Source organism: Salmo salar, chromosome 26 (assembly GCF_965601325.2).
Source record: "Salmo salar chromosome 26, fSalSal1, whole genome shotgun sequence".
NCBI classification, from domain to species: domain Eukaryota; kingdom Metazoa; phylum Chordata; class Actinopteri; order Salmoniformes; family Salmonidae; genus Salmo; species Salmo salar.
In genome coordinates this window covers 34641647-34666563 of record NC_138316.1, presented here as the reverse complement: position 1 = coordinate 34666563, position 24917 = coordinate 34641647, and the positions used below count along the sequence as shown (strand labels likewise).

General features: G+C 42.8%; 2 protein-coding genes across 3 annotated transcripts in view; one reads left to right on the top strand and one right to left on the bottom strand.

Moving 5' to 3' along the window:
• Positions 1–1228: 1228 nt before the first annotated feature.
• LOC106587816 (lactadherin) lies at positions 1229–24917 on the bottom strand. Of its 2 annotated transcripts, none has more exons than XM_082969659.1 (10): positions 24668–24917; positions 19009–19134; positions 15718–15849; positions 9533–9646; positions 9165–9346; positions 8447–8602; positions 8024–8168; positions 6369–6571; positions 4490–4645; positions 1229–3246 (listed from the first exon to the last, which is right to left on the bottom strand). In XM_082969659.1, exons 1-10 carry the CDS (start codon positions 24744–24746, stop codon positions 3103–3105), a joined length of 1437 nt encoding a protein of 478 aa, XP_082825785.1. In that variant the 5' UTR covers positions 24747–24917; the 3' UTR covers positions 1229–3102. The 2 variants fall into 2 exon arrangements, with proteins under 2 accessions (XP_082825785.1, XP_082825786.1); XM_082969660.1 differs by having other exon boundaries at positions 6369–6553.
• LOC106562454 (monoacylglycerol lipase ABHD2) overlaps positions 24673–24917 on the top strand; it is a 29721-nt gene continuing 29476 nt past the window's right edge. The window contains exon 1 of the mRNA XM_045709019.2: positions 24673–24846. The gene's annotated coding sequence lies outside the window, so the exon portion shown is untranslated. The remainder of the gene's footprint in view (positions 24847–24917) is intronic.

Sequence of the window (24917 nt, the reverse complement as noted above, 5' to 3'; positions counted from 1 at the left end):
CGCAGCCAGGGAATGTTTGGATGGGTGAGACACAGACAGGACTATGGTCTGACCCACAATGGAAATCCCCCAGGGGTCGGACAGTGTTACAACAGAGCGGTAGAGTGGTCATCAATGGCATGTATCCCAAAAAGCACCCTATTCCCTATATAATGCACTACTTTTAACCAGAGCCCTATGTGCCCTGGTCAAAGGTACCATATTTAGATGGGTGCCATTTGGGACGCAGCCAGGGAATGTTTGGATGGGTGAGACACAGACAGGACTATGGTCTGACCCACAATGGAAATCCCCCAGGGGTCGGACAGTGTTACAACAGAGCGGTAGAGTGGTCATCAATGGTATGTATCCCAAAAAGCACCCTATTCCCTATTTAGTGCACTACTTTTGACCAGGGACCCATGGGGCTCTGGTCAAAAGGCATTAGGGTACCATTTAGGACAAACCCATGGGTTGTCTTCTGTGGTTCACACTGGACTGGCCAGACTACTTCCTAGTCCCAACATGTACGGGACACCAAAATGGACATCGAATTTCATTCAAAAAGGTTGAGATGATTTAGTCTAGCCTTAATGAGTGTTTTATGAATTATTCTGCTATTGTACAGTTGGGAAGTCGGGAACAGAGCATTATTTCTGGACAGTCATCACGCCCAAAGAGTCAACTAAATTACTGTAGTTTATACTGACGTTGGCTGTAAACACGTTTATTGCAACTATGAAGTTTAAGAGTGTCTGTTTATTTTATAAAAGCAATTCAGATTGTATGCACTAACACACACAGCCCCATAAACAAGACCCCATGATGTCACTTAATAATCAGGTCCCACTTCTGCTGGAACCAACTTTTTTCTGTCCTGCTGTCCACGACACACCCGTCCTGACAGTATGATCAGACAGGTCAGGCAGGAGAATGGGGGAACACAAAGTTCTGCTCTGTAACATCCTGGCAGCGGCATGGACACAAATTGAAGAGGAAGAAACAGTGGGAGGGAGAGAGAGGGAAGGAAAAGGAGAAGGGGGAAGTAGTAGAGGGACAAAGAGAAATGAGAGAGAGAGAGAATCTGCCTGTCAATGAGAGTTAGGCAGAAGGGCGAAATTACAAAGGGACACTTCTTTTTATGCTTCTAACTAAGTTGATGCTATTACTGTAATACTAACATCAATGTCTACCCGTGCAATGTCTTATGTAATGGACATTCTTTTCAATCAAAATGTTTAACACAGAATGTTTTTCAACTTTTTTTAATTAATGATGTCTGTTGAAGACCAACAGTTGATTTCTTTAAAATAGAATTAAAAACCACAACATTGTCGAATTTCTACTCACTCAATAATTTCTACTTGTCTCGTCTGTACGATTTCATTCCTGCTAATAAATTATGGAAAAAAACTGTTTTAGGCCCACTTGGAATGCAAGATTATTATTAGAACATAAACAAATCTGCTAAATTGGAAAAAAACTTAGGTCATGGATCAAGTGGGAAAGGTACACCATCATACTGAACAATCCTTTGCATGGATCAAGTGGGAAAGGTACACCATCATACTGAACAATCCTTTGCATGGATCAAGTGTGAAAGGTACACCATCATACTGAACAATCCTTTGCATGGATCAAGTGGGAAAGGTACACCATCATACTGAACAATCCTTTGCAGCTTTTAGTTTCACTTTAAAAAGCAATGTCCTTCCTTCAATTAATATACAGTGTAGGTAAAATACAGTACAATAATTCCATTGTCAATTAACACATTCGTTAATTTATTATGTCCAGCTATTTCCCAAAAAAGTATATTGCACACAGGCCCTGCTTTAATATACTACTAAGTGCTCATATCGACCAGCTGATGTGTCTACTCTCCCTTTGATACTCTCCCATCTATATTATGGTAGACCAGGGGTCTTTAACTCCAGGTCTGGGGGCCACATCAGGACTGCAAGCTGCTTTTTTGTGGTCCTCGACAGAGCCTTTTGTTTACTGTAAATCACAGTGGAGGCTGCTGAGGGGAAGACAGCTCATAATAATGGCTGGAATGGAGCGAATGGAATCAAACACATAGAAACCATGTGTTTGATAGCATTCCATTAACTCTGCGACAGCTATTACTACGAGCCCGTCCTCCCCAATTAAAGGTGCCACCAACCTCCTGTGTTAAATCAGTGGTATTCAAACTTTTTCAGCAGGGACCCCATTTTTTCGGCAGAATTTCTGGTGACCCCAACCCAAATCTAAAAACACAACCTTCAAATCTCTAAGTTTAGATTTTTACATCAACAAATAACCTTCAATTCATTGTCTTTTCATCTCTCTTATAAAAATTAAGAGAACCAATCTTTCTCAAAAACGTATATTGTCCCATACTATAAGCTGTTGGCTACTCTTCATTTTTTAGGTTGCCACCAACTAGGATAAGTCCACGCCGACTGGGATAGGATGTTATTTTTATTTGTCGACCCTGACCCTGAATACCACTGCTGTAAATAGAAGGCTTTCACCCTGGATACATAATGTCAGAGAGCATGGCGGGACAAGCAGCTGCTAGGTCGGCTGGCAAAGTGACATCACACAGAACTGTGAGTGTTTGGAACGTGTTGGAACTGGCAGCGCTGGGGGAAGGGCTTGTCCAACATGTTCCCTATACTGTGCTACTTTTGACCACAGCACATGTACTGCCAATAGGTCAACAATTGTGCACTACATAGGGAATAGGCTGTCATTTCAGACATACCCTAATTCTACAAAGAGAATGTGAGAGCCCATATATTTAGAATTGACACTGTGCCACAGTCACTGTGGAAAGGATTGAAAACCAATTGGAATTGATCAGTTTTAGCTGGAGAATAAAAAAAAAAAATCAAAGATATTTGTGGAAATACAAGCTGTAGAGCAGACTTAATCTGGAGCATATTCTATTGATGCAAAGTCCTGGAAAGTTAGAACCTGACCCAATTTCCCAATGTACATTCTATACATTAGATTTCTATGTCCTGGTGCAGAGGAAGGTGTGACTGATTCCAGTGTGGGTCAAGTGTGGACAGGTACGGTATGGAGACTGGGTGGAGGGCTGAGTGGAGCACTGGGATTATGGGTAATGTAGTCCTAGAAGTCACAGCCCAGCAGCTCCATGCGCAGGGTGATGCGCTCGTGCCACTCCCAGGGCACAACGCGCAGGTAGCGGGCGTAGAATGGAGGCTCAAACAGGTTCTTCTTATGCATGTTGTTGTCAATGTTGCCTTGGAAAATCTGTCAGGGAACACACACATCAATGGTCAATTGTTAACTACCATATCTGTCAGGGAACACACACACATCAATGGTCAAGGGTTAACTACCATATCTGTCAGGGAACACACACACACACACACACACACACACACACACACACACACACACACACACACACCAATGGTCAACGGTTAACTACCATATTTGTTGTATGCTGTGAATAATTCTACATCTGAACAAATATGTATGTTGAAAGGGACTCATCAAATGTCTTTTTTTGCATTATACACAGTGTGCGGGAGTCCTTCAAGGTTCACTTCAGTTTTTCAATCTCCTACCCAACTGTGTTAAGACATGACTTAATGTGTGTAGCAGTTATTATTCAGATAAACTTCAATATTCACCATATTCATTGAAACAGTCATTTTTAATGGACTACTGAATGGGAGGACAGATCCAATATGTAAAGGTCAAAGGTCAATGTCTGAGCCCTCCCATCAAGGGTTGTAAATTGGTCTGAACTATGACCTCATTCATGACAGCATTACGACCCAAACACAACTTCCCTCCCAGTCCCTCTGAGGAAGCCCCTGGCTACGTCATATAATGTCAAGGGTCTACACTCAATGAAAATATTGGTTGTTTATACATCACTGAAGGTCATTGAATTATTCAGCATTGAATTATTCAACAAATTTAAACAGCCACTTGCTTGCAATACTCCCATGGGGGTGAAGCTTGGCCTCTCCTATTCCACTATCCCACACAGAGAGGGGGGCTACAGGGCTGAGCGTCACTAGCACTCATCCAACCAGGGGCAAAACAGGAAGTAAAGAGATCATTCACAGAGGACCAGGGGATACACTCCACACACATGGTGGGGGTCCGGAGAGGGGGTCCGTAAATTGGCACGGAAAACACAGTCAGGTCCCAACTCATGTCAACAAACTGTGCAGAGGTTTGCAAAACCCCTTATCCCTACTGTTGAAATCAAATAGTCAGGGTAAAAAAGATTATAGTATGTCTGTGTCCCTTTGCTTTTAAATGGCTTCCTCTCCTTTCCTTTATGAACATTGAAATGGCTGGGTAGACATATATCATCTAACAGATAAGATCAGTGGCGATGAAGGAGAGGAGACAAGGAAAGGAAGCTAGTTAAGCGTATCAGAACTATGAAGCTGAAAAATACTTATTTTGTTGGGGAGCCCCAATATATGAGACTGTCATAATGAGAATACATTGTAAGCAATGGTTCACAGACCTTCTCTGTGTTGGTGTTCTCATCCTTCACCAGGTTCCAGGTCTGTCCGTCGTCACTGTAGGCCACTTTGAAGGAGGACACAAACTGCACCACCCCAAAGTCCTTGGCCCCCTGGGTGATGATGCCTGTCAGATGCTTGGTCTTCTCCAGGTCCACCTGGGACAGGATCATGGAGGACAAGACAGTAGCATATAGACCAGATTAATGATGAGATAATACCTTCAATTCAATGAACCCTGTATTTTGGTATTTACGAAGTAGCTCCTTTCCCCAAGGTCAAATAAAATCACAAAACGTGTCTTGTCTACTGTAGAAAAACCACCGTAGAAAAGAGAAGGATAGTTCACACACATTGATTTCAGGTGAAAAAAGTAAAAGGTTTATTCCATTTCAAACGATTCGTCCATCTGACCTTCATCTGTGTCATAAAAACCTACAACTACTAAAAGGTAGACTCCCCTCACAGGAATGTCTTCACTTTTCAGAATAAGAAGCGGGGTGAAGTTTATAAACAAAGATACTACGTCAACATATCTCAGTCTCCTATCCCTGAGCTCTGTTTTACCACACTATTTCTGCCCAATATTGAATAGCTGTTTCATCATATAAAATAGTATGAAGCAAGAACAGATGTCAGAATCCCACAAGGATGATAAAAATGATCCATGAATTTTTGTGTTACAAATCATATTAGGAAGAGAAAGTGATCCTTCCTCTAAGCACTGTTTCCATTGATATTTAGATGGTATTTAGTAAGAAATTATGCGGTAACAATCTGTACACTCTGGTACGTACTACAACTAATTCAACACAACTGGGAACTACCTGGTAACTAAAAGTTCCCATCCTAAAGACATAAACAAGTAACTCATAGGTTATTACTGTATGAATACCATTTTACCAAGTAACTTCCAAGTAATTACCATGTCATTTCTAAACTGTCAAAAATAAAGTGCTTCCTGTAATCCTTTGTTAAAGAAGACAGTTTAAAATGGTCATGTGGGATTGGTACATACATGTATTTTACTTACACTACTGTTCAAAAGTTTGGGGTCACTTAGAAATGTCCTTGTTTTCCATGAAAACATACATGAAATGAGTTGCAAAATGAATAAGAAATATAGTCAAGACGTTGACAAGGTTATAAATAATGATTTTTCATTGAAATAATAATTGTGTTCTTCAAACATTGCTTTTGTCAAAGAATCCTCAATTTTGCAGCAATTACAGCCTTGCAGACCTTTGGTATTGTAGTTGTCAATTTGTTGAGGTAATCTGAAGAGATTGCGGGTACTATTTAATGAAGCTGCCAGTTGAGGACTTGTGAGGCGTCTGTTTCTCAAAATAGACACTCTAATGTACTTGTGCTCTTGCTCAGTTGTGGGCCTCCCCCTCCTCTTTCTATTCTGGTTAGAGCCAGTCTGCGCTGTTCTGTGAAGGGAGTAGAAAGTACACAGCGTTGTACCAGATCTTCAGTTTCTTGGTGATTTCTCACATGGAGTAGCCTTCAAAAACAAGGCCATTTCTAAGTGACCCCAGACTTTTGAATGGTAGTGTATATAGCTAGCTATTGGTTCTTAAAGAATAGACGTTTAGCTGCTTTACTCCATCAGAACCAAAAATACTGTTTTACTCCATTGTTTGTAAACAATGTAATTTTAAACAAACACCAACTTCAAAACATGGTTAAAACTATGCTTGAGCTCATGGATGTTCAGTCCTTGCATCCATAGCTCTATGAATTTGAGTGTGGTTAAATTTCTCCACGCCCCTTCCCTCAGCTGTTTACCAAAACAAGAGGTTTGTTTTTGGAATCCAGATTACCCATTTAAAAGAGGAGATCTCATCATTATATTAGCGCTGGTGGAGTCAGTCTCACCTGTAGCCACTCTGAGCGGTTGTTTGTGGCGGGGGACCAGGCGTTGGTCTTGCCCTGTTTGTCTAGCCGGGCGAACTGTGGGTGCCATGTGAAGGCATCAATGCCCCAGGTGCGGAAGGCACTGGACGCCGAGAGCTGTCCATCAGAGACAAGGCGGGACTTCATGCCCATTGGCTCAGAGCAACCTGTCGTGTTGGAATATACTGTAAACAAAACAGCAGAGAGACAATGATGGACAGGAAAGGAGCGGAGGTGAAAGACAGAGAACCAATAGAGAGAAACCAATGATCACACCCAAGTGAAGAACCACCCACTCAGTGGAGTACATTACAAGGAGCCCATCCTCCTAATTTATCCCTCCACCAGCCAACACTGCAGCTCAAGGCATGCAGATTAGCCACTTACTGATTGATCGATTGATTTGACAACATGACATAAACAGTGAAGGACAGACAGCATGACAATCATTGTAGGACCGATAGCATGACAATCATTGTAGGACCGATAGCATGACATAAACATTGTAGCACAGATAGCATGACACAAACAGTGAAGGACAGACAGCATGACATAAATAGTGAAGGACAGATAGCATGACACAAACAGTGAAGGACAGACAGCATGACATAAATAGTGAAGGACAGATAGCATGACACAAACAGTGAAGGACAGATAGCATGACATAAATAGTGAAGGACAGATAGCATGACATAAATAGTGAAGGACAGATAGCATGACATAAATAGTGAAGGACAGATAGCATGACACAAACAGTGAAGGACAGATAGCATGACATAAATAGTGAAGGACAGATAGCATGACACAAACAGTGAAGGACAGATATGTATGGCAGATTATTTCCTGTGTAAATGCACAGTACAGAAAGTCAATAATAAGACCAAGTAATTTAAAGTACCAGACAGATATTGATAATAAACAAATATCAAATTGAATAAAGGAGGCATTGAAATTAATAGGAAAGGTGAGGCAGGGAATAGGAAAATAATGGGTGCCCAATAGCCTTACTAGCAGCAAGTCAATTTGAACTGTAGCTCTATACACACTGAGTAATAGGGTGGGGCTGGAAACACATATGGACATGGTGTGTGAGTGTGCGTGTGTATGGGTGGTGCTTTTGTCAAGAATTCCGTCTCCATTGTTGCACGGCATGGGTCTCCCTCTGAATGCTGTCCAAACCATTCCCTACAGTATGTGGTCTAACCATAACTAAATCTAGACTAGTGTTAGGCCATCTAAACAAACCCCTCTTACTGTCAGCAAGCTGGACAGAAGAGCCACAGTGTCAACACAAGGAGACCGCATGTACCCAACTTAATGCCTTTTACTTGGTGGGCGTGTAAGTTTTCTCAAGGACTATTTGTGGTTCAGGCAGAGAACTCTGAATGTCCCTGGGGTTTTGAATGGGGGTTTATTTACAGCTGCATCTCAACAGTCTGGAGTGGCTTCCTCTCTTTATCTCCTTATTTTCATCTGATGTAAAAAACCAGACACCAAATGGCCAGACCATATTTCTATCACCTGTCCTGAGTTTCCAGATCGATGCAGACGAGGAGGAAAGGAAGCCAATTAAAACTATTGAGATGCAGTCTAGTCGTCTTTCCTCTCTATTTTCTCGTGTAGAGGTGTCTGTTTACCATTGAGCTCACAGCCCACCAGCTCCATACGCAGGGTGCAGGCCTTGCGACACACCACAGGAATGACGCGGATGAACTGGGCCACAATGGGAGGGTCAAAGAGGTTGGTCTTGGTGCTGTCATTATCAATGTTACCCACAAACACCTGTGGCACAGGGCACAGAAGTGAGGTCACCAAGTTGTTACAGGCATTCATGTGGGAGCAACTGTACAGCTCCAAGTAAAACACGCCAGTAGGAACAGATCTAGGAACAGCTTAAACCTCCCACAATTCTGACCTTAACCATTAAGAGGATGAAACGTATCTGACCCTTTATAAGTTATTGTAGACTGTAGGAAATGGGACAACTGTTTAAATTAACTTACACTGAGTCACTAACTATAAATGAATATTACTATGGTAAACTCATATTGTAAAGTCACCTTGTCCTTCCTCTGTCCCGCTGGTCTGTAGGGGGTGTAGGTCTTACCATCAAAGCTGGAAGACACTTTAAAGACCTTAATGTACTCAGCTATGCCCATTCGACTGGCACCCTGGGTGATGATGCCAGTTAGGCGCATCTTCTTTTGCATGTTGATCTAGAGTCAGAGGTCAGAGAAAGGTCAGACAGGGGTCAAACCACTAAATCATCCTCCCCACTGGGATTTAGATGATACATTCTTAGAAACAATAGTTCCAAAAGGTTTCTACAGTTGTCCCCATAGGAACAATTTTTTTGTTACAGCTAGAAAGAATTCTACATAGAACCCCAAAGGGTTATTCCTGGAACCAAAAAGGGTTCTTCAAAGGGTAGTCCTATGGGGACAGACAAAGAACCCTTTTATGGTCTAGATGGCACCTTTTTTTCTGAGAGTGTACAGTGTATGGCTGTTTATATGTGTACTGCATGCTTAGACTTTACTAGAGCTGTGTGGCATCGTTCAGACAAATCGAAAAAGTGTTTCATTTCTTTTCCATGACAATGTCCATAGAGAGGCCAGATTGAGTGACTTCATCAAGTAGAAAAGCATGTTTCAAGCCAAAGTTTAGTGTGGACCCATGAGGAGCTGGCCACGGTCCACCAGTGGGTTATGACCCACCATTTGAGAACACGATTACCACAACAAGTGATTATTTACTAAACTGACTTGGTTCTCTAACCTCCATCCAGGGGTTCTTGTCATGGTTGGCTGCGGTCCAGGCGTTGACCATGCCCTGGTTGTTGAGCCGGGCCAGTTCTGGACCCCAGCGCTGAAGACCCATAATGCCATAGTGTACAGAGGAGGCTGAGATCTGAGACTCTACGATTTCTCCTCCCTCCATCCCCATCAGAGAGATACAACCTGGAACAAACACATACAGAGACATACATATGTTATATTGTCTTATATAGGAGGTTATAATCTCTAATATGGACATACTGGTTATGACTTAAAGTACAAAGAGAGACAGTTCATAACGTGTAATACACGGAGTTGTAGACATGTTTCAGTCTCTACTACGCAGTGATTCCCCTGCCCTATACTTACGGAGCTGGCATTGCTTTCCAACGTAGGGTGAAGGGCACAGGCAGGTGTAGTCACCATCCAGATCTCGACACATCCCACCGTTCTTACATGGCTGCTTCTCACAGTCATTCACATCTAGACAGGACAAGCACAAGAGATAGACACAGTTATATAGAAGTTGGGTATGTCATTATAATAAACCTTGTCCTAACATAAGAATCTGAAAATGGGACTTCATTATGTCATCATTATGTCACATAATAAACCTTGTCCTAACATAGGAATCTGACATGGGACTTCATAATGTCACATAATAAACCTTGTCCTAACATAGGAATCTGACATGGGACTTCATAATGTCACATAATAAACCTTGTCCTAACATAGGAATCTGACATGGGACTTCATAATGTCACATAATAAACCTTGTCCTAACATAGGAATCTGACATGGGACTTCATAATGTCACATAATACTTTTCTGGATGGATTTTATTCAGCATGACATCAAGAAAGACTAAACATTGTTGTCCTTATCTGGTCATATAACTAGATTTGCTCTATACAACTGGACCATAACGATTGAAAATACATCAGAATGAACCAGTTCTGCCCACTGGGTCTGACATCTAAAACCCTCCCTGGACCTGAGCAGGAGAGAACACAGTCCCTGATGGCTAAATGCAGTACACTTGTACCCCAACGGTAGGTCAGATATAGCCCAGTAGTAAGACTACCTGGCATGCAGGCTAATCAGCCAGGTGGGTGAACCTTGAAGCACCACGATACCAGCGTGCCTCCATAATGCCTCTCTGCAGGTGTGTTCTCTAAGACACAGGGGTGATGACAGGGGCACAGCTGGGGGCAATGTTGGGGCCAGGCATCATTAATTACCACAGGTGAAGGGCAGGGTTGTGGTTTTGGGTGTGTTCTATGTTGTGCCTGCAGGGTGAGGTGATCTGGGAGTAGTCTATGGTAGTCTGTCCACTGCTGCAGCTCTTTCTAGTCCCCACCAGGGGGCTCAGTTGTATTATAAATAACATGGACTTATAACTGGCCTGTATTCATTAGTCCACACCATAGCAAACCATAGCAAAATGTTTTGCAACAGAAAACATTGGTAGGTCCCCTGTTTGCTTCTTATTGAACAACAACAAAAATTATTCAAAGTAATTGGCGTCAGCGGAATTTTATAAGTGATTATTGTCGTCAGATAAAACAGTATGTCCCAAACGGTGGGTTGGTACACATTAGCGAGTCATTACTGATTTGTTCTAGGGTGTGGACCTTCGAAAAATCTGCTTTGTTCGTTCTTTCAGTGCCCGTGGGTCACAGGAAAATTCCAAAATGGTTTGGTGGGTCATCGGACAGAAATATTTGGTAACCACAGAGATAGAACATCTTGATATTGTAATTACTCATCCCGGGAATTTAAAAATAGGCCATAAACAGTAAACACAGTGGTTGAAAACTGTGTTTATAGCAGTCTAAGTGTCCCTGGGAGCCACTTCCAGGTTGTAATCTAGGGGGCAGACAGCACTTTACCACTACATCTTCTGTTTAGCTGCTGTTCCTGTTAACTCTAAGAGGATTGGTCCCAACTCTAAAACCCATTCCGCTCAACGGCGTGACAACACACACACACCCGCACTGAGAAATACAAGCACACACACCCACGTGCATGCACATACACAGAACACACACACACACACACACACACCCTCCAGTCATTCTGAGAATCTACTCAGTAAATAACATCTCTGACCTTGATTAGGTAGATTAAATGCCGTAGGTTTATCTTTAGACTGTGTGTGTGTGTCTGTGTGTGCGTGCGCCTGCATGTGTGTACGAGTCTACGTCTGTGCCAATGACAGACAGGGACACTGACAGAAGGTCAAGAGTGGTTTGATCCATTCTTAGAAGGAAGGGCAGAAGATTCTAGAATAATGGGGTCCATAACAAACAGCAGTATATCCAACCACTACCCAAGCAGGAGAATTCCAGCCATGTTGGTGTCAAACGATGGACTAACAAGACAGTACTGGGATCCACCCTACCTACAGGCCTATAAAATCTATGACGTCTGGTAGAACAAGAACAAATGTGGGTGGTGACAACCAGACAGCAATAACACTGCAATAGGTGGTCAGACTAGCAGTTAGAGGTTATAAATATGCTATGAATCATCTACAGTTTTGTAGTCGCATCAGCGCGCCTGGTTTTTCAATCAGATTCTGGACTTTCAATGGAAAACTTGGACAAACCAAGGAAATGAATGGAAAGGACAAGGGTTATAGTGGCATTAGCCTCCTAGATCCTAATCTGGAATGTGAAAAGTCTTGTACCAGTCCATGCATGAATATCAGTTTGTTTTAATGAGATGGCAACTACTGACCCAACTAGCACTGAGGCTCTCAATAGCTAGGCCTACTGTGTAGAGAGCAGGACTGGCAGCGCTCTCCTTGCTCTGCTAAAGCCTTCTGAGATTAGAGTGGACTATGGCTAATTGCTGTAAAGGTGCCTCGGAGGGAGAGTTCCTGGCTGGCTAGGGGGGTATTACAGAAAACCTGGTAGAAGCCTGTACACACAAAACATGCAACTTAGAAAAAGTAAATTGAACATAAATATCCAAGATGGCTGAAGTTAAAATTGGGAAATTGTTGAGCTGACATTGTATACCCCGTTAACCCAATAATTTATGCTCAACGTGAGTCAATGTTTTTTGCCTTTGCAAGTTCCATTTGATGTTATTACATTTTTTTGTCAGGGACCAGTTTATCATTATTACATACAGTACCAGTCAAAAGTTTGGACACACCTACTCATTCAAGGGTTTTTCTTTATTTTTACTATTTTCTACGTTGTAAAATAATAGTGAAGACATCAAAACTATGAAATAACATATATGGAATCATGTCATATACAAAAAAAACTGTTAAACAAATCAAAATATATTCTATATTTTAGATTCTTCGAAGTAGCCACCCTTTGCCTTGATGACAGCTTTGCACACTCTTGGCATTCTCTCAACCAGCTTCACCTGGAATGCTTTTTCAACAGTCTTGAAGGAGTTCCAACACACAGTACGCTGACCACTTGTTGGCTGTTTTTCCTTCACTCTGCGGTCCTACTCATCCCAAACCATCTCAATTGGGTTGAGGTCGGCTGATTGTGGAGAACAGGTCACTCCATCACTCTCCTTCTTGGTCAAATAGCCATTAAACAGCCTGGAGGTGTGTTTTGGGTCATTGTCCTGTTGAAAAACAAATGATAGTCCCACTAAGCGCAAACCAGATGGGATGGGGTATCGCTGTGGAAGCCATGCTGGTTAAGTGTGCCTTGAATTCTAAATAAAATCACAGACAGTATTCACCAGCAAAGCACCACCACACCTCCATGCTTCACGGTGGGAACCACACATGCGGAGATCATCCATTGGAACCAAAAATCTCAAATTTGGACTCATCAGACCAAAGGACAGATTTCCACCGGTCTAATGTCCATTGCTCGTGTTTCTTGGCCCAATCAAGTCTCTTCTTCTTATTGGTGTCCTTTAGCAGTGGTTTCTTTGCAGCAATACGACCATGAAGGCCTGATTCTCGCAGTCTCCATTGAACAGTTGTTGAGATGTATCTGTTACTTGAACTCTGTGAAGCATTTACTTGCACTGCAATCTGAGGTGCAGTTAACTCTAATGAACGTATCCTCTGTAGCAGAGGTCTTCCTTTCCTGTGGTGGTCCTCATGAGAGCCAGTTTTATCAAAGAACTTTTTGGAAACTTTCAGAGTTCTGAAAATGTCCGGATTGACTGACCTTCATGTCTTAAAGTAATGATGGACTGTCATTTCTCTTTGCTTATTTGAGCTGTTCTTGCCATAATATGGACTTGGTCTTTTACCAAATAGGGCTATCTTCTGTATACCAACCCTACCTTGTCACAACACAACTGATTTGCTCAAATGCATTAATTGAAGGAAAGAAATTCCATCAAATTAACTTTAACAAGGCACACCTGTTAATTGAAATGCATTCCACGTGATTACCTCACGAAGCTGGTTGAGAAAATGCCAAGAGTGTGCAAAGCTATCAAGGCAAAGAATGGCTACTTTGAAACATCTCAAATATAAAATATATTTTGATTTGTTTAACACTTTTTTGGTTAGTAAATGATTCCATATGTGTTATTTCATAGTTTTGATTTCTTCACTATTATTCTGCAATGTAGAAAATGGTAAAAATAAAGGAAAACCCTGGAAGGAGTAAGTGTTTGGACACATTTGACTGGTACTGTATATTTTAGAGGCTGAAATATAATGCATTACTACTCAAATATTAAAGTTTCCTTTGCAACACAAATAGGTAAGTTGTTTTTCAAATTCGACTCAGACTGAGCAGAAATTAGTAGGTTAGTAGAGTATTCCATGTCAGCTCAACAATTTACACATTTTAAGTCCAGCAAATGTGTATATTTAAGCTACATGGATTTCTTGAATGTTTTACAGTGTCGATAGGTGAAAGGTATGTGGTGGAACCTATGCTGTTGCCTGTTACGTATCCAATTTGGTTGGATCAGTGATTCCTCTGAGGAAGGATGGAAACTATTCAAACAGGATCCAATACTTTCAGAATGCATTGTTCTGGCCAGTCAGTGTTCTCTCTCTCTTTCTCACACACACACACACACACACACACACACACACACACACACACACACACACACACACACACACACACACACACACACACACACACACACACACACACACACACACACACACACACACACACACACACACACACAGTATTTAAAGCCCATCCATCAGCAGCCCACGCTTCACCACATCCTGGGTGTGTCCCTGGGATGCACTGCAGGCAGTTACCTCTCCTCACCATAGAAGGGTTTAGAACACTCATTCTTAGGTTTTTGTTATCCAAATAAATGTTGTAAATGTCATCATAACGACCTCACTGTTTTTAAAGGGGTAATCTGCAGTTTCAATACAATAACAAAAGACACCCAGCTGCTGTTTTGGTTAACAGCTGAGGGAAGGGGCTGGAGAAATCAACATATTTATAATTCATGGACAGAGCTATGGATACAAGGACTGTCCATACATGATCTCAAAATGATAGTTTTAACCATGTTTTTAGGCTATACAGTTTTGGGCTGCAATTCATTTGTTTACAAACAAAGGAGTAAAACAAGTTTATATATTTGGGGTTCTAATAGGGTACGACAGTTGATCTAAACTCATGGGAAATGGGCATGTATAATTCATTTTAAAAGTCTAAAGATGGATGTATTTAACACAGATTGCCCCTTTAATGTTACGTCATAGTGTGAAGCCAAAGGGACATTTCCATATCATGTGGATAATACAGTTGTTTTAATCCATTCTGCTCTATGTAAGCACTTACAAAAAGTCCCTTTGGATATGAGTGTCTGCTAATGACTGAAAGGTGATGTCTTCTGTACTACTCACATATTTAACTTTTTTTTTTTAAGTAAGGACCAGATTGGACCCCCAGTGAAGGTTAAAGAGCTAAATCACAACTTGTTCAAAAGCTGAGATCACACTGAACATCTTATGTCTTCCAAGCAGGAGATTGAAAGGAGATTCATATCCACGATTCACCCAGTCATGCTGCATTTAGTCAAAATGGCCGTAAAAGCGCTTTTTCACTCTAAGAGACTTGGGTGGGTTGCCATTTCCTCATTAGCTAACAGCTCTCCAATGAGCTGAATGAAAGTCTCATGAATCATGAGCTCACCACAATGCTTTCTTACACTCATTCACAGAGTGGAAAATGTCTCAGGCGTTTCCAACTTTTACACCCATTAATGTTAATAATACCTCAACACAACCTGCCATGACACACCATTCAGTCTGTCAGTTTGTTGTTTTGACCGGAATGGTGGAAGTTAGGATTGGGGTAGTGGACCCTACCCAAGCCAAGCTCTGGTTCTCCTCACCTAAAACAATTTGGCATTAATTGTCTTCAATTTAAAAATGTATCTTAAGACAACAATCTAGGGGAAACGCTGAGTAGCACAGACATGTTGGCCATGTTCGACTACTTCCCTATTACTTTCACCAATCCAACCAACCAATTCAGATCTGGGATTACTTGAAGGAAGGAAAGCCCGGGTCAGCAGGGCGAATTAGGACAGGACAGGACAGGTACAGTCACAAGTAAGGAACTTACTGATCTGGCAGTGCACGCCCTCGAAGCCAGGCTGGCATTTACACACGTACTCGCTGAACACGTCTCCTCGTCTGGTCGGAGTGATGACCTCACACGACCCATCATTCCTGCAGGGGTTGGGAATGCAGGGACCTAAGGGTGGATTGACCATTTATAAAGACGGGACAAGCTCCAGGAAAAAAATTGAGAATATGCTTTATTTAATAAAAAACAGTCAGGTTTAAAGAACAGAAATGGAAGCCAGTGCCTGGGTGCCAGTCCAAGAAATTAGCTTTGCTTCTAAAAATGAAGTGATAAGACCAAAATCTCAGTATATTGAATTGTCCCATTTGAAACTCAAAGCTTTGTAAATACGTCCGCCTGCCTTGACCATATTTGGCTAGCTCTACTCCTCCTTACCAGTCTCATTGACCTGCCTTGACGACATTTGGCTAGCTCTAACTCCTCCTTACCAGTCTCATTGACCTGTCTTGACCATATTTGGCTAGCTCTACTCCTCCATACCAGTCTCATTGACCTGCCTTGACCATATTTGCCTAGCTCTAACTCCTCCATACTAGTCTCATTGACCTGCCTTGACCATATTTGCCTAGCTCTAACTCCTCCTTACTAGTCTCATTGACCTGTCTTGACCATATTTAGCTAGCTTTACTCTTCCTTACCAGTCTCATTGACCTGCCTTGACCATATTTGCCTAGCTCTACTCCTCCTTACCCATTGACCTGCCTTGACCATATCTGGCTAGCTCTACTCCTCCTTACCAGTCTCATTGACCTGCCTTGACCATATTTGGCTAGCTCTACTCCTCCTTACCAGTCTCATTGACCTGTCTTGACCATATTTGGCTAGCTCTACTCCTCCTTACCAGTCTCATTGACCTGCCTTGACCATATTTAGCTAGCTTTACTCTTCCTTACCAGTCTCATTGACCTGCCTTGACCATATTTGGCTAGCTCTACTCCTCACCAGTCTCATTGACCTGTCTTGACCATATTTGGCTAGCTCTACTCCTCCTTACCAGTCTCATTGACCTGCCTTGACCATATTTGGCTAGCTCTACTCCTCCTTACCAGTCTCATTGACCTGTCTTGACCACATTTGGCTAGCTCTACTCCTCCTTACCAGGCTCATTGACCTGTCTTGACCACATTTGGCTAGCTCTACTCCTCCTTACCGGTCTCATTGACCTGCCTTGACCATATTTGGCTAGCTCTACTCCTCCTTACCAGGCTCATTGACCTGCCTTGACCACATTTGGCTAGCTCTACTCCTCCTTACCAGTCTCATTGACCTGCCTTGACCATATTTGGCTAGCTCTACTCCTCCTTACCAGTCTCATTGACCTGCCTTGATCACATTTGGCTAGCTCTTACTCCTCCTTACCAGTCTCATTGACCTGCCTTGACCATATTTGGCTAGCTCTACTCCTCCTTACCAGCTCATTGACCTGCCTTGACCATATTTGGCTAGCTCTACTCCTCCTTACCGGTCTCATTGACCTGTCTTGACCATATTTGGCTAGGTCTACTCCTCCTTACCAGTCTCATTGACCTGCCTTGATGACATTTGGCTAGCTCATCTCCTCTTTACCAGTCTCATTGACCTGTCTTGACGACATTTGGCTAGCTCTACTCCTCCTTACCAGTCTCATTGACCTGCCTTGACCATATTTGGCTAGCTCTACTCCTCCATACCAGTCACATTGACCTGCCTTGACCATATTTGCCTAGCTCTACTCCTCCATACTAGTCTCATTGACCTGCCTTGACCATATTTGCCTAGCTTAACTCCTCCTTACCAGTCTCATTGACCTGTCTTGACCATATTTGGCTAGCTCTACTCCTCCTTACCGGTCTCATTGACCTGCCTTGACCATATTTGCCTAGCTCTAATCCTCCATACTAGTCTCATTGACCTGCCTTGACCATATTTGCCTAGCTTAACTCCTCCTTACTAGTCTCATTGACCTGTCTTGACCATATTTAGCTAGCTTTACTCTTCCTTACCAGTCTCATTGACCTGCCTTGACCATATTTGCCTAGCTCTACTCCTCCTTACCCATTGACCTGCCTTGACCATATCTGGCTAGCTCTACTCCTCCTTACCAGTCTCATTGACCTGCCTTGACCATATTTGGCTAGCTCTACTCCTCCTTACCAGTCTCATTGACCTGTCTTGACCATATTTGGCTAGCTCTACTCCTCCTTACCAGTCTCATTGACCTGCCTTGACCATATTTAGGCTAGCTTCTACTCCTTCCTTACCAGTCTCATTGACCTGCCTTGACCATATTTGGCTAGCTCTACTCCTCCTACCAGTCTCATTGACCTGCCTTGACCATATTTGCCTAGCTCTACTCCTCCTTACCAGTCTCATTGACCTGCCTTGACCATATTTGCCTAGCTTTACTCCTCCTTACCAGTCTCATTGACCTGCCTTGACCATATTTGGCTAGCTCTACTCCTCCTTACCAGTCTCATTGACCTGCCTTGACCACATTTGCCTAGCTCTAATCCTCCATACCAGTCTCATTGACCTGCCTTGACCATATTTGGCTAGCTCTACTCCTCCTTACCAGTCTCATTGACCTGCCTTGACCATATTTAGCTAGCTTTACTCTTCCTTACCAGTCTCATTGACCTGCCTTGACCATATTTGCCTAGCTCTACTCCTCCTTACCCATTGACCTGCCTTGACCATATCTGGCTAGCTCTACTCCTCCTTACCAGTCTCATTGACCTGCCTTGACCACTTTTGGCTAGCTCTACTCCTCCTTACCAGTCTCATTGACCTGCCTTGACCATATTTGGCTAGGTCTACTCCTCCTTACCAGTCTCATTGACCTGCCTTGATGACATTTGGCTAGCTCATCTCCTCCTTACCAGTCTCATTGACCTGCCTTGACCATATTTGGCTAGCTCTACTCCTCCTTACCAGTCTCATTGACCTGTCTTGACCATATTAGGCTAGCTCTACTCCTCCTTACCAGTCTCATTGACCTGCCTTGACCATATTTAGCTAGCTTTACTCTTCCTTACCAGTCTCATTGACCTGCCTTGACCATATTTGCCTAGCTCTACTCCTCCTTACCCATTGACCTGCCTTGACCATATCTGGCTAGCTCTACTCCTCCTTACCAGTCTCATTGACCTGTCTTGACCATATTTGGCTAGCTCTACTCCTCCTTACCAGTCTCATTGACCTGCCTTGACATATCTGGCTAGCTCTACTCCTCCTTACCAGTCTCATTGACCTGCCTTGACATATTTGGCTAGCTCTACTCCTCCTTACCAGTCTCATTGAGGTGGCAGGTGTCTCCAGTAAAAGCATCAGCACAGATACAGATGAATGGGTCCTCCCCCACCCCGGTCACACACGTCCCTCCGTTATGGCAGAGATTCACTTCACAGTAGTCTCCTGGAAGAGGGGGAGCAAGAGAGAGACAGGGAAATGGGGGAGAGGGAGAAAGAGACAGTGGTAAAGAGAGGGAGAGAGAGGGCGGAGGAAATAAAATTACGTGAGAGAGAGGAGTGTCACAGGGTGGCCCCATAAAGGCACGATATGGAGCCTCCATGCACCTGCCATGTTTTAAACAGTTTGACAATCTCTGAGTCAAAAGGCAGTCACACCTCACCCCAATGGCCTCTCCATTACATGTGATCAAGCATATCTTACATCACAGCATGAAGAGTTGGAGGCTTGATAAGGGACGTCCCTGGACTCCTGGGGACGTCCCTTATCAAGCAGTAGGAGTAGGCGTGCTGCTCTAGGGTCAGTATATTCTTTCAGATCATAATGAATAAGATGACACGGGCAGGGAGGACCTGATACGAGGTCAGCACTCCTACTCTGAGACACTTTGTTAATACAGGCACTGGCACTCTAACGAGTGTCGTTTCCCTCCATGTACACAAAGGAGATGTGGTGATGTTGAGGGCCCATGTTAGCTGGGAGGTCATAGAGGGCCTAAGTCCTGACTCACAGAGCACAGGAAGGAGAGGACAGAAACATCCAGTAGGAGACAGGTGGTTTTATGGTTCAACTAAGCCAAGAGTGACCTTACAGTCCTCCATGACATGACATACCAGCATACTATTCCAATTCATAAAACAGAATAATAGTTGCTTTACAATGGGTAGGTTCAATGACATACAGGAGTTTGAAGAGGTGAGCTGAGAATGGTCATTAGAGTTGACAATCATGAACAAGCTCCCTGCCTGAGAAAAATAGTTGGTGTGCTCCCTGTCAAGTATTGCTACGTAGCTTATTATAGAGTTACAGGAATACTTGATGTAGTTACCCTCTTGGTACAATGTAAATACTAAGTGTTTTAGATACCCAGGTCTATGTAATGTAGAGGGCTGCATGGTGGGGATCTCACTCCTCTCACCATTCACCTGGGCTGTTCTATTCATCAGTGGGTTTTACAGCCTCGGTCAACCTTTTGTAGTGAGCATACTGGCTTTATACCAACCAACAACAGACACGTTACAGCATGAACACCAGCGTTAAAACACTTCCTTTGAGGAGCTGACAAAAGGGGTGAGAGAAAGTGTTGTGTTGAAAGTGTACGAGGAATTTCATGATTTTGTGGAGACTCCTAAAGTCTTAGAAAAAAAAGGTGCTATCTAGAACCTTAAAGGGTTCTTTGACTGTCCCCATAGGAGAAACATTTTTGGTTCCAGGTAGAACCCTTTTTTGTTCCATGTAGAACCCATTTGGTTCCAGGTAGAAACCTTTTTAGGTTCAATGTAGAACCCTTTCCACAGAGGCTTCTACCTGGAACCCAAAAAGGCTTCTACCTGGAACCCAAAAAGGCTTCTACCTGGAACCCAAAAAGGCTTCTACCTGGAACCCAAAAAGGCTTCTACCTGGAACCCAAAAAGGCTTCTACCTGGAACCCAATCTACCTGGAACCCAAAAATTCCTCTGCTGATTACACTCAGGGAGGGGATGGAAAGGGGAACAGAAGTGACACCTGTCTTTGAGTTTATGGTTCATGCCAATAAATCATCAATGGTATCAACCTGTTTCAGTTTCTTTCACCAATTGTCAGCTATTCAAGTGGAACGCGACCCTCGTGTTGTGTACAGTCGTGGCCAAATGTTGAGAATGACACAAATATTAATTTTCACAAAGTCTGCTGCCTCAGTTTGTATGATGGCAATTTGCATTTACTCCAGAATGTTATGAAGAGTGATCAGATGAATTGCAATTAATTGCAAAGTCCCTCTTTGCCATGCAAATGAACTGAATCCCCCAAAAACATTTCCACTGCATTTCAGCCCTGCCACAAAAGGACCAGCTGACATCATGTCAGTGATTCTCTCGTTAACACAGGTGTGAGTGTTGACGAGGACAAGGCTGGAGATCACTCTGTCATGCTGATTGAGTTTGAATAACAGACTGGAAGCTTCAAAAGGAGGGTGGTGCTTGGAATCATTGTTCTTTCTCTGTCAACCAAGGTTACCTGCAAGGAAACACGTGGCGTCATCATTGCTTTGCACAAAAAGGGCTTCACAGGCAAGGATATTGCTGCCAGTAAGATTGCACCTAAATCAACCATTTAGCGGATCATCAAGAACTTCAAGGAGAGCGGTTCAATTGTTGTGAAGAAGGCTTCAGGGTGCCCAAGAAAGTCCAGCAAGCGCCAGGACCATCTCCTGAAGTTGATTCAGCTGCAGGATCGGGGCACCACCAGTACAGGGCTTGCTCAGGAATGGCAGCAGGCAAGTGTGAGTGCATCTGCACGCACAGTGAGGCGAAGACTTTTGGACGATGGCCTGGTGTCAAGAAGGGCAGCAAAGAAGCCACTTCTCTCCTGGAAAAACATCAGGGACAGACTGATATTCTGCAAAAGGTACAGGGATTGGACTGCATCATTTTCTGTGATGAATCCCCTTGCCGATTGTTTGGGGCATCTGGAAAAAAGCTAGTCCGGAGAAGACAAGGTGAGTGCTACCATCAGTCCTGTGTTATGCCAACAGTAAAGCATCCTGAGACCCTTCATGTGTGGGGTTGCTTCTCAGCCAAGGGAATGGGCTCACTCACAATTTTGCCTAAGAACACAGCCATGAATAAAGAATGGTACCAACACATCCTCCAAGAGCAACTGCTCCCAACCATCCAGGAACAGTTTGGTGACGAACAATGCCTTTTCCAGCATGATGGAGCACCTTGCCATAAGGCAAAAGTGATAAGTGGCTCAGGGAACAAAACATTGATATTTTGGGTCCATGGCCAGGAAACTCCCCAGACCTTAATCCCATTGAGAACTTGTGGTCAATCCTCAAGAGGCGGGTGGACAAACAAAAACCGACAAATTCTGACAAACTCCAAGCAACTCTTTCGTTGTAAGATCTGACAACGTCTAAGCAGTGGAACGCGACCTAGGTGTGTCGAGGGTCAGGGGGCTTGAGCCAGGTATACCACCTGAACCCATCAATACACAACATGGACAGGTGGTTGAGGTAAACATTCCTGGCGCACAAATAAGGGTGACTATACAGAGCTCATTCTATCACCAGAGAGAAACTGATGATTCTCTAAATTCTCTGAAGATAATCTGAAAATCTCTGCATTATAAGTATTCCAAGAGATGTTGCAAAGAAACATATGTTTTGTTGTATAGTGATGCGGATATAATTGAGCACATTGTTGCCTAAGCTTACAGGTAGACCTTTCATTACAGTAGCTATACACTCTTAGAAAAAAGGGTTCCAAAAGGGTTAATCGTCTGTCCCCATAAGAGAACCCTTTTTGGTTCCAGGTAGAACTCTTTTGGGTTCCATGTAGAATCCTTTGTGTAAAGGGTTCTACCTGGAACTCAAATGGGTTCTACCGGGAACCAAAAGGGTTCTACCTGGAACCAAACGGGTTCTACCGGGAACCAAAAAGGTTCTTTAAACAGTTCTATGGGGACACTTTTAGGTTGTAGATAGCAGCTTTGTAGGCTGATAATGCTGTTTTACAGCGGGAACAGGTAACATCACATACGGATGATTCCTATTCAATCGGTACAGCTTCTTATACACTTTCTGTGAAGCATATCTTATGGAAATACAGTATTATTGTGTGTACATTAGGACTAGTAGAGAACAGATCCTACTTGGGGGTGGCAGGTAGCCTAAAGGGTTAGAGAGACAGGCCAGAAAGCGGAGGGTTGCCGGGTAGAATCACAGGCCCGACAGTAAAAATCTGGTGAGAACTGAATATTTAGCTGCCATCTGCTCCAGGGGTGCTGCACAGTGGCTGACCCTGTGCTTCCAACCCTTCTGTGTGCATTGGGGTGGGTTGAGTAACAAAAATACATTGCTAACCATATCGTTACATTTAAGTACAGGCTTGACAGTCTATCATCAAAAATCACATGGCAACAATATGTCTGAGTCAGGCGTTCAATTACATACATTGACTCTTTGGGGTGCCCTAAAAATAGCAGACAGGACTGAAATAATACCCTTCACACTTTTGAAGCGCCAACTTTGATGATCTTTTAGGTTTATGGGGGTTGTCATCACTAGAACCATGGTCTGAACAACTCCACTCACCTAGACCATTTGAGAGAGGTACAGCCCTCTGGATTGGATCAAGGAAATGTCTGAGGCAAAGAGCAGCAATCTTCACTAAGTTCTAGTGATTTTTTTTTTAGCTAAGATTAGACAGACAAAATATTTTTAGTGGTGATACGTGATAACTGTTTAAAATATGATTTACACAATTAAATGCATAAAAAGGATGAAAGCAGAGCTTGAAAAGTGTGTTTGAGTAGGTGAGAAGGAAAATCACTTGACTGAAAGCACACTTCAAATGTAATTCTTAGCTGAGTAATGCAGGGAAATTGTATTCATGATGAGAGTTAAATGATAAACTAATCATGGATCATAGAAACTGACATCCCTTCATTTTACAGACCTGACTACACAAAAAAACAAAGAAGTCATGACAAGAAAATGACAGTTTCCTGATTAAAAAGATTTTTCATCCTGTTATGTTTATCATCCAGCCCACATTTGGATTCCAATCTCCTGTGACATTTAACCTTTTCACTGAGACCTACAGGAGAAAAGTTGGGACATTGCATTGTAAGTGTCTGATGCAAGAGGTATGGGCCAGAGCAGTAAATACAAGAGAGTTGGACATGAGAGTGACAGGCAAAATCAGCAGTTATATCTGGCATTAATTAAGTGTTGGCCTACAGACAGTTACTTTGCTTAGTTCTTTTACAGTGAAAAATAGTCATCTGAATAAAATCAATACAGGTAAATGATACAAATATGAACACCTGTGAGTAACCAGTATGTGTGTGAAGGAAGGATGCCAGAAACTTGTTGTAACTCAAAAATATTGTTGGTTGAAACAGTGTACTGTACAGTAAGTTTATATTTTATATTTGTATCTGATATAAAAGTAGAGGGCAGTATGTTTCTAGAACCTTAGATGGAGTCTTTGGCTGTTTTGTCTGTCAGAGCCAGTCTACCTCTGAATGTAACACATAAGGTCCTTGCATGTTAAAGGGACAATCTGGAGTTACTACATCCATTTTTGGACTGTTAAATGAAAGACATATAGCCATTGATTATTAAAGAATATAATTTGTAAATGCTTCATGAACTTCATCAGAACCCAACATTTAAGCTTGTTTTAATCCAATGTTTGTAAACAAAGTCAATGTAAATATACACTGTAGGTCTATAGCGTCAAAACATGGTTAAAACTATAATGTTGATCTCATGGATGGTCAGTCCTCATGGATGGTTAGTCTATCTGTGAATTTGAGAGTGGTTATATTTCTCAAGCTACATCTTTCAGCTGTTTACCAAAACGAGTAGCGGGTCAGCCGCTTTGTTATTGTTTGAACTCCGGATTGTCCCTTTGAAGGATTAGGTTTTAACAGTAGATTCTTGCGATAGGGTTGGATGAGTTAACCAACTAAATAAACGGGACTCACCTTTCACTGAGCAGATGGCAGCGATAAGGACACAAGTGCAAATAAATGTCAAAGGGCACAAAAACCCGTGACGTTTCATGTTGATTTCTCGAGAATTCCCCACTCTTTCCGAGAGTAGACCAGATGGATAACCTAGTACAGCGATACCGCTAGTTTCCCGGCTGAGATTGACAAGGAAGGTAGGCGGGTTCTAAATGAGCTGATTCCATGGATTAATGCGCGGGTGGGCGCATCTGTGGCTGGAGTAGAT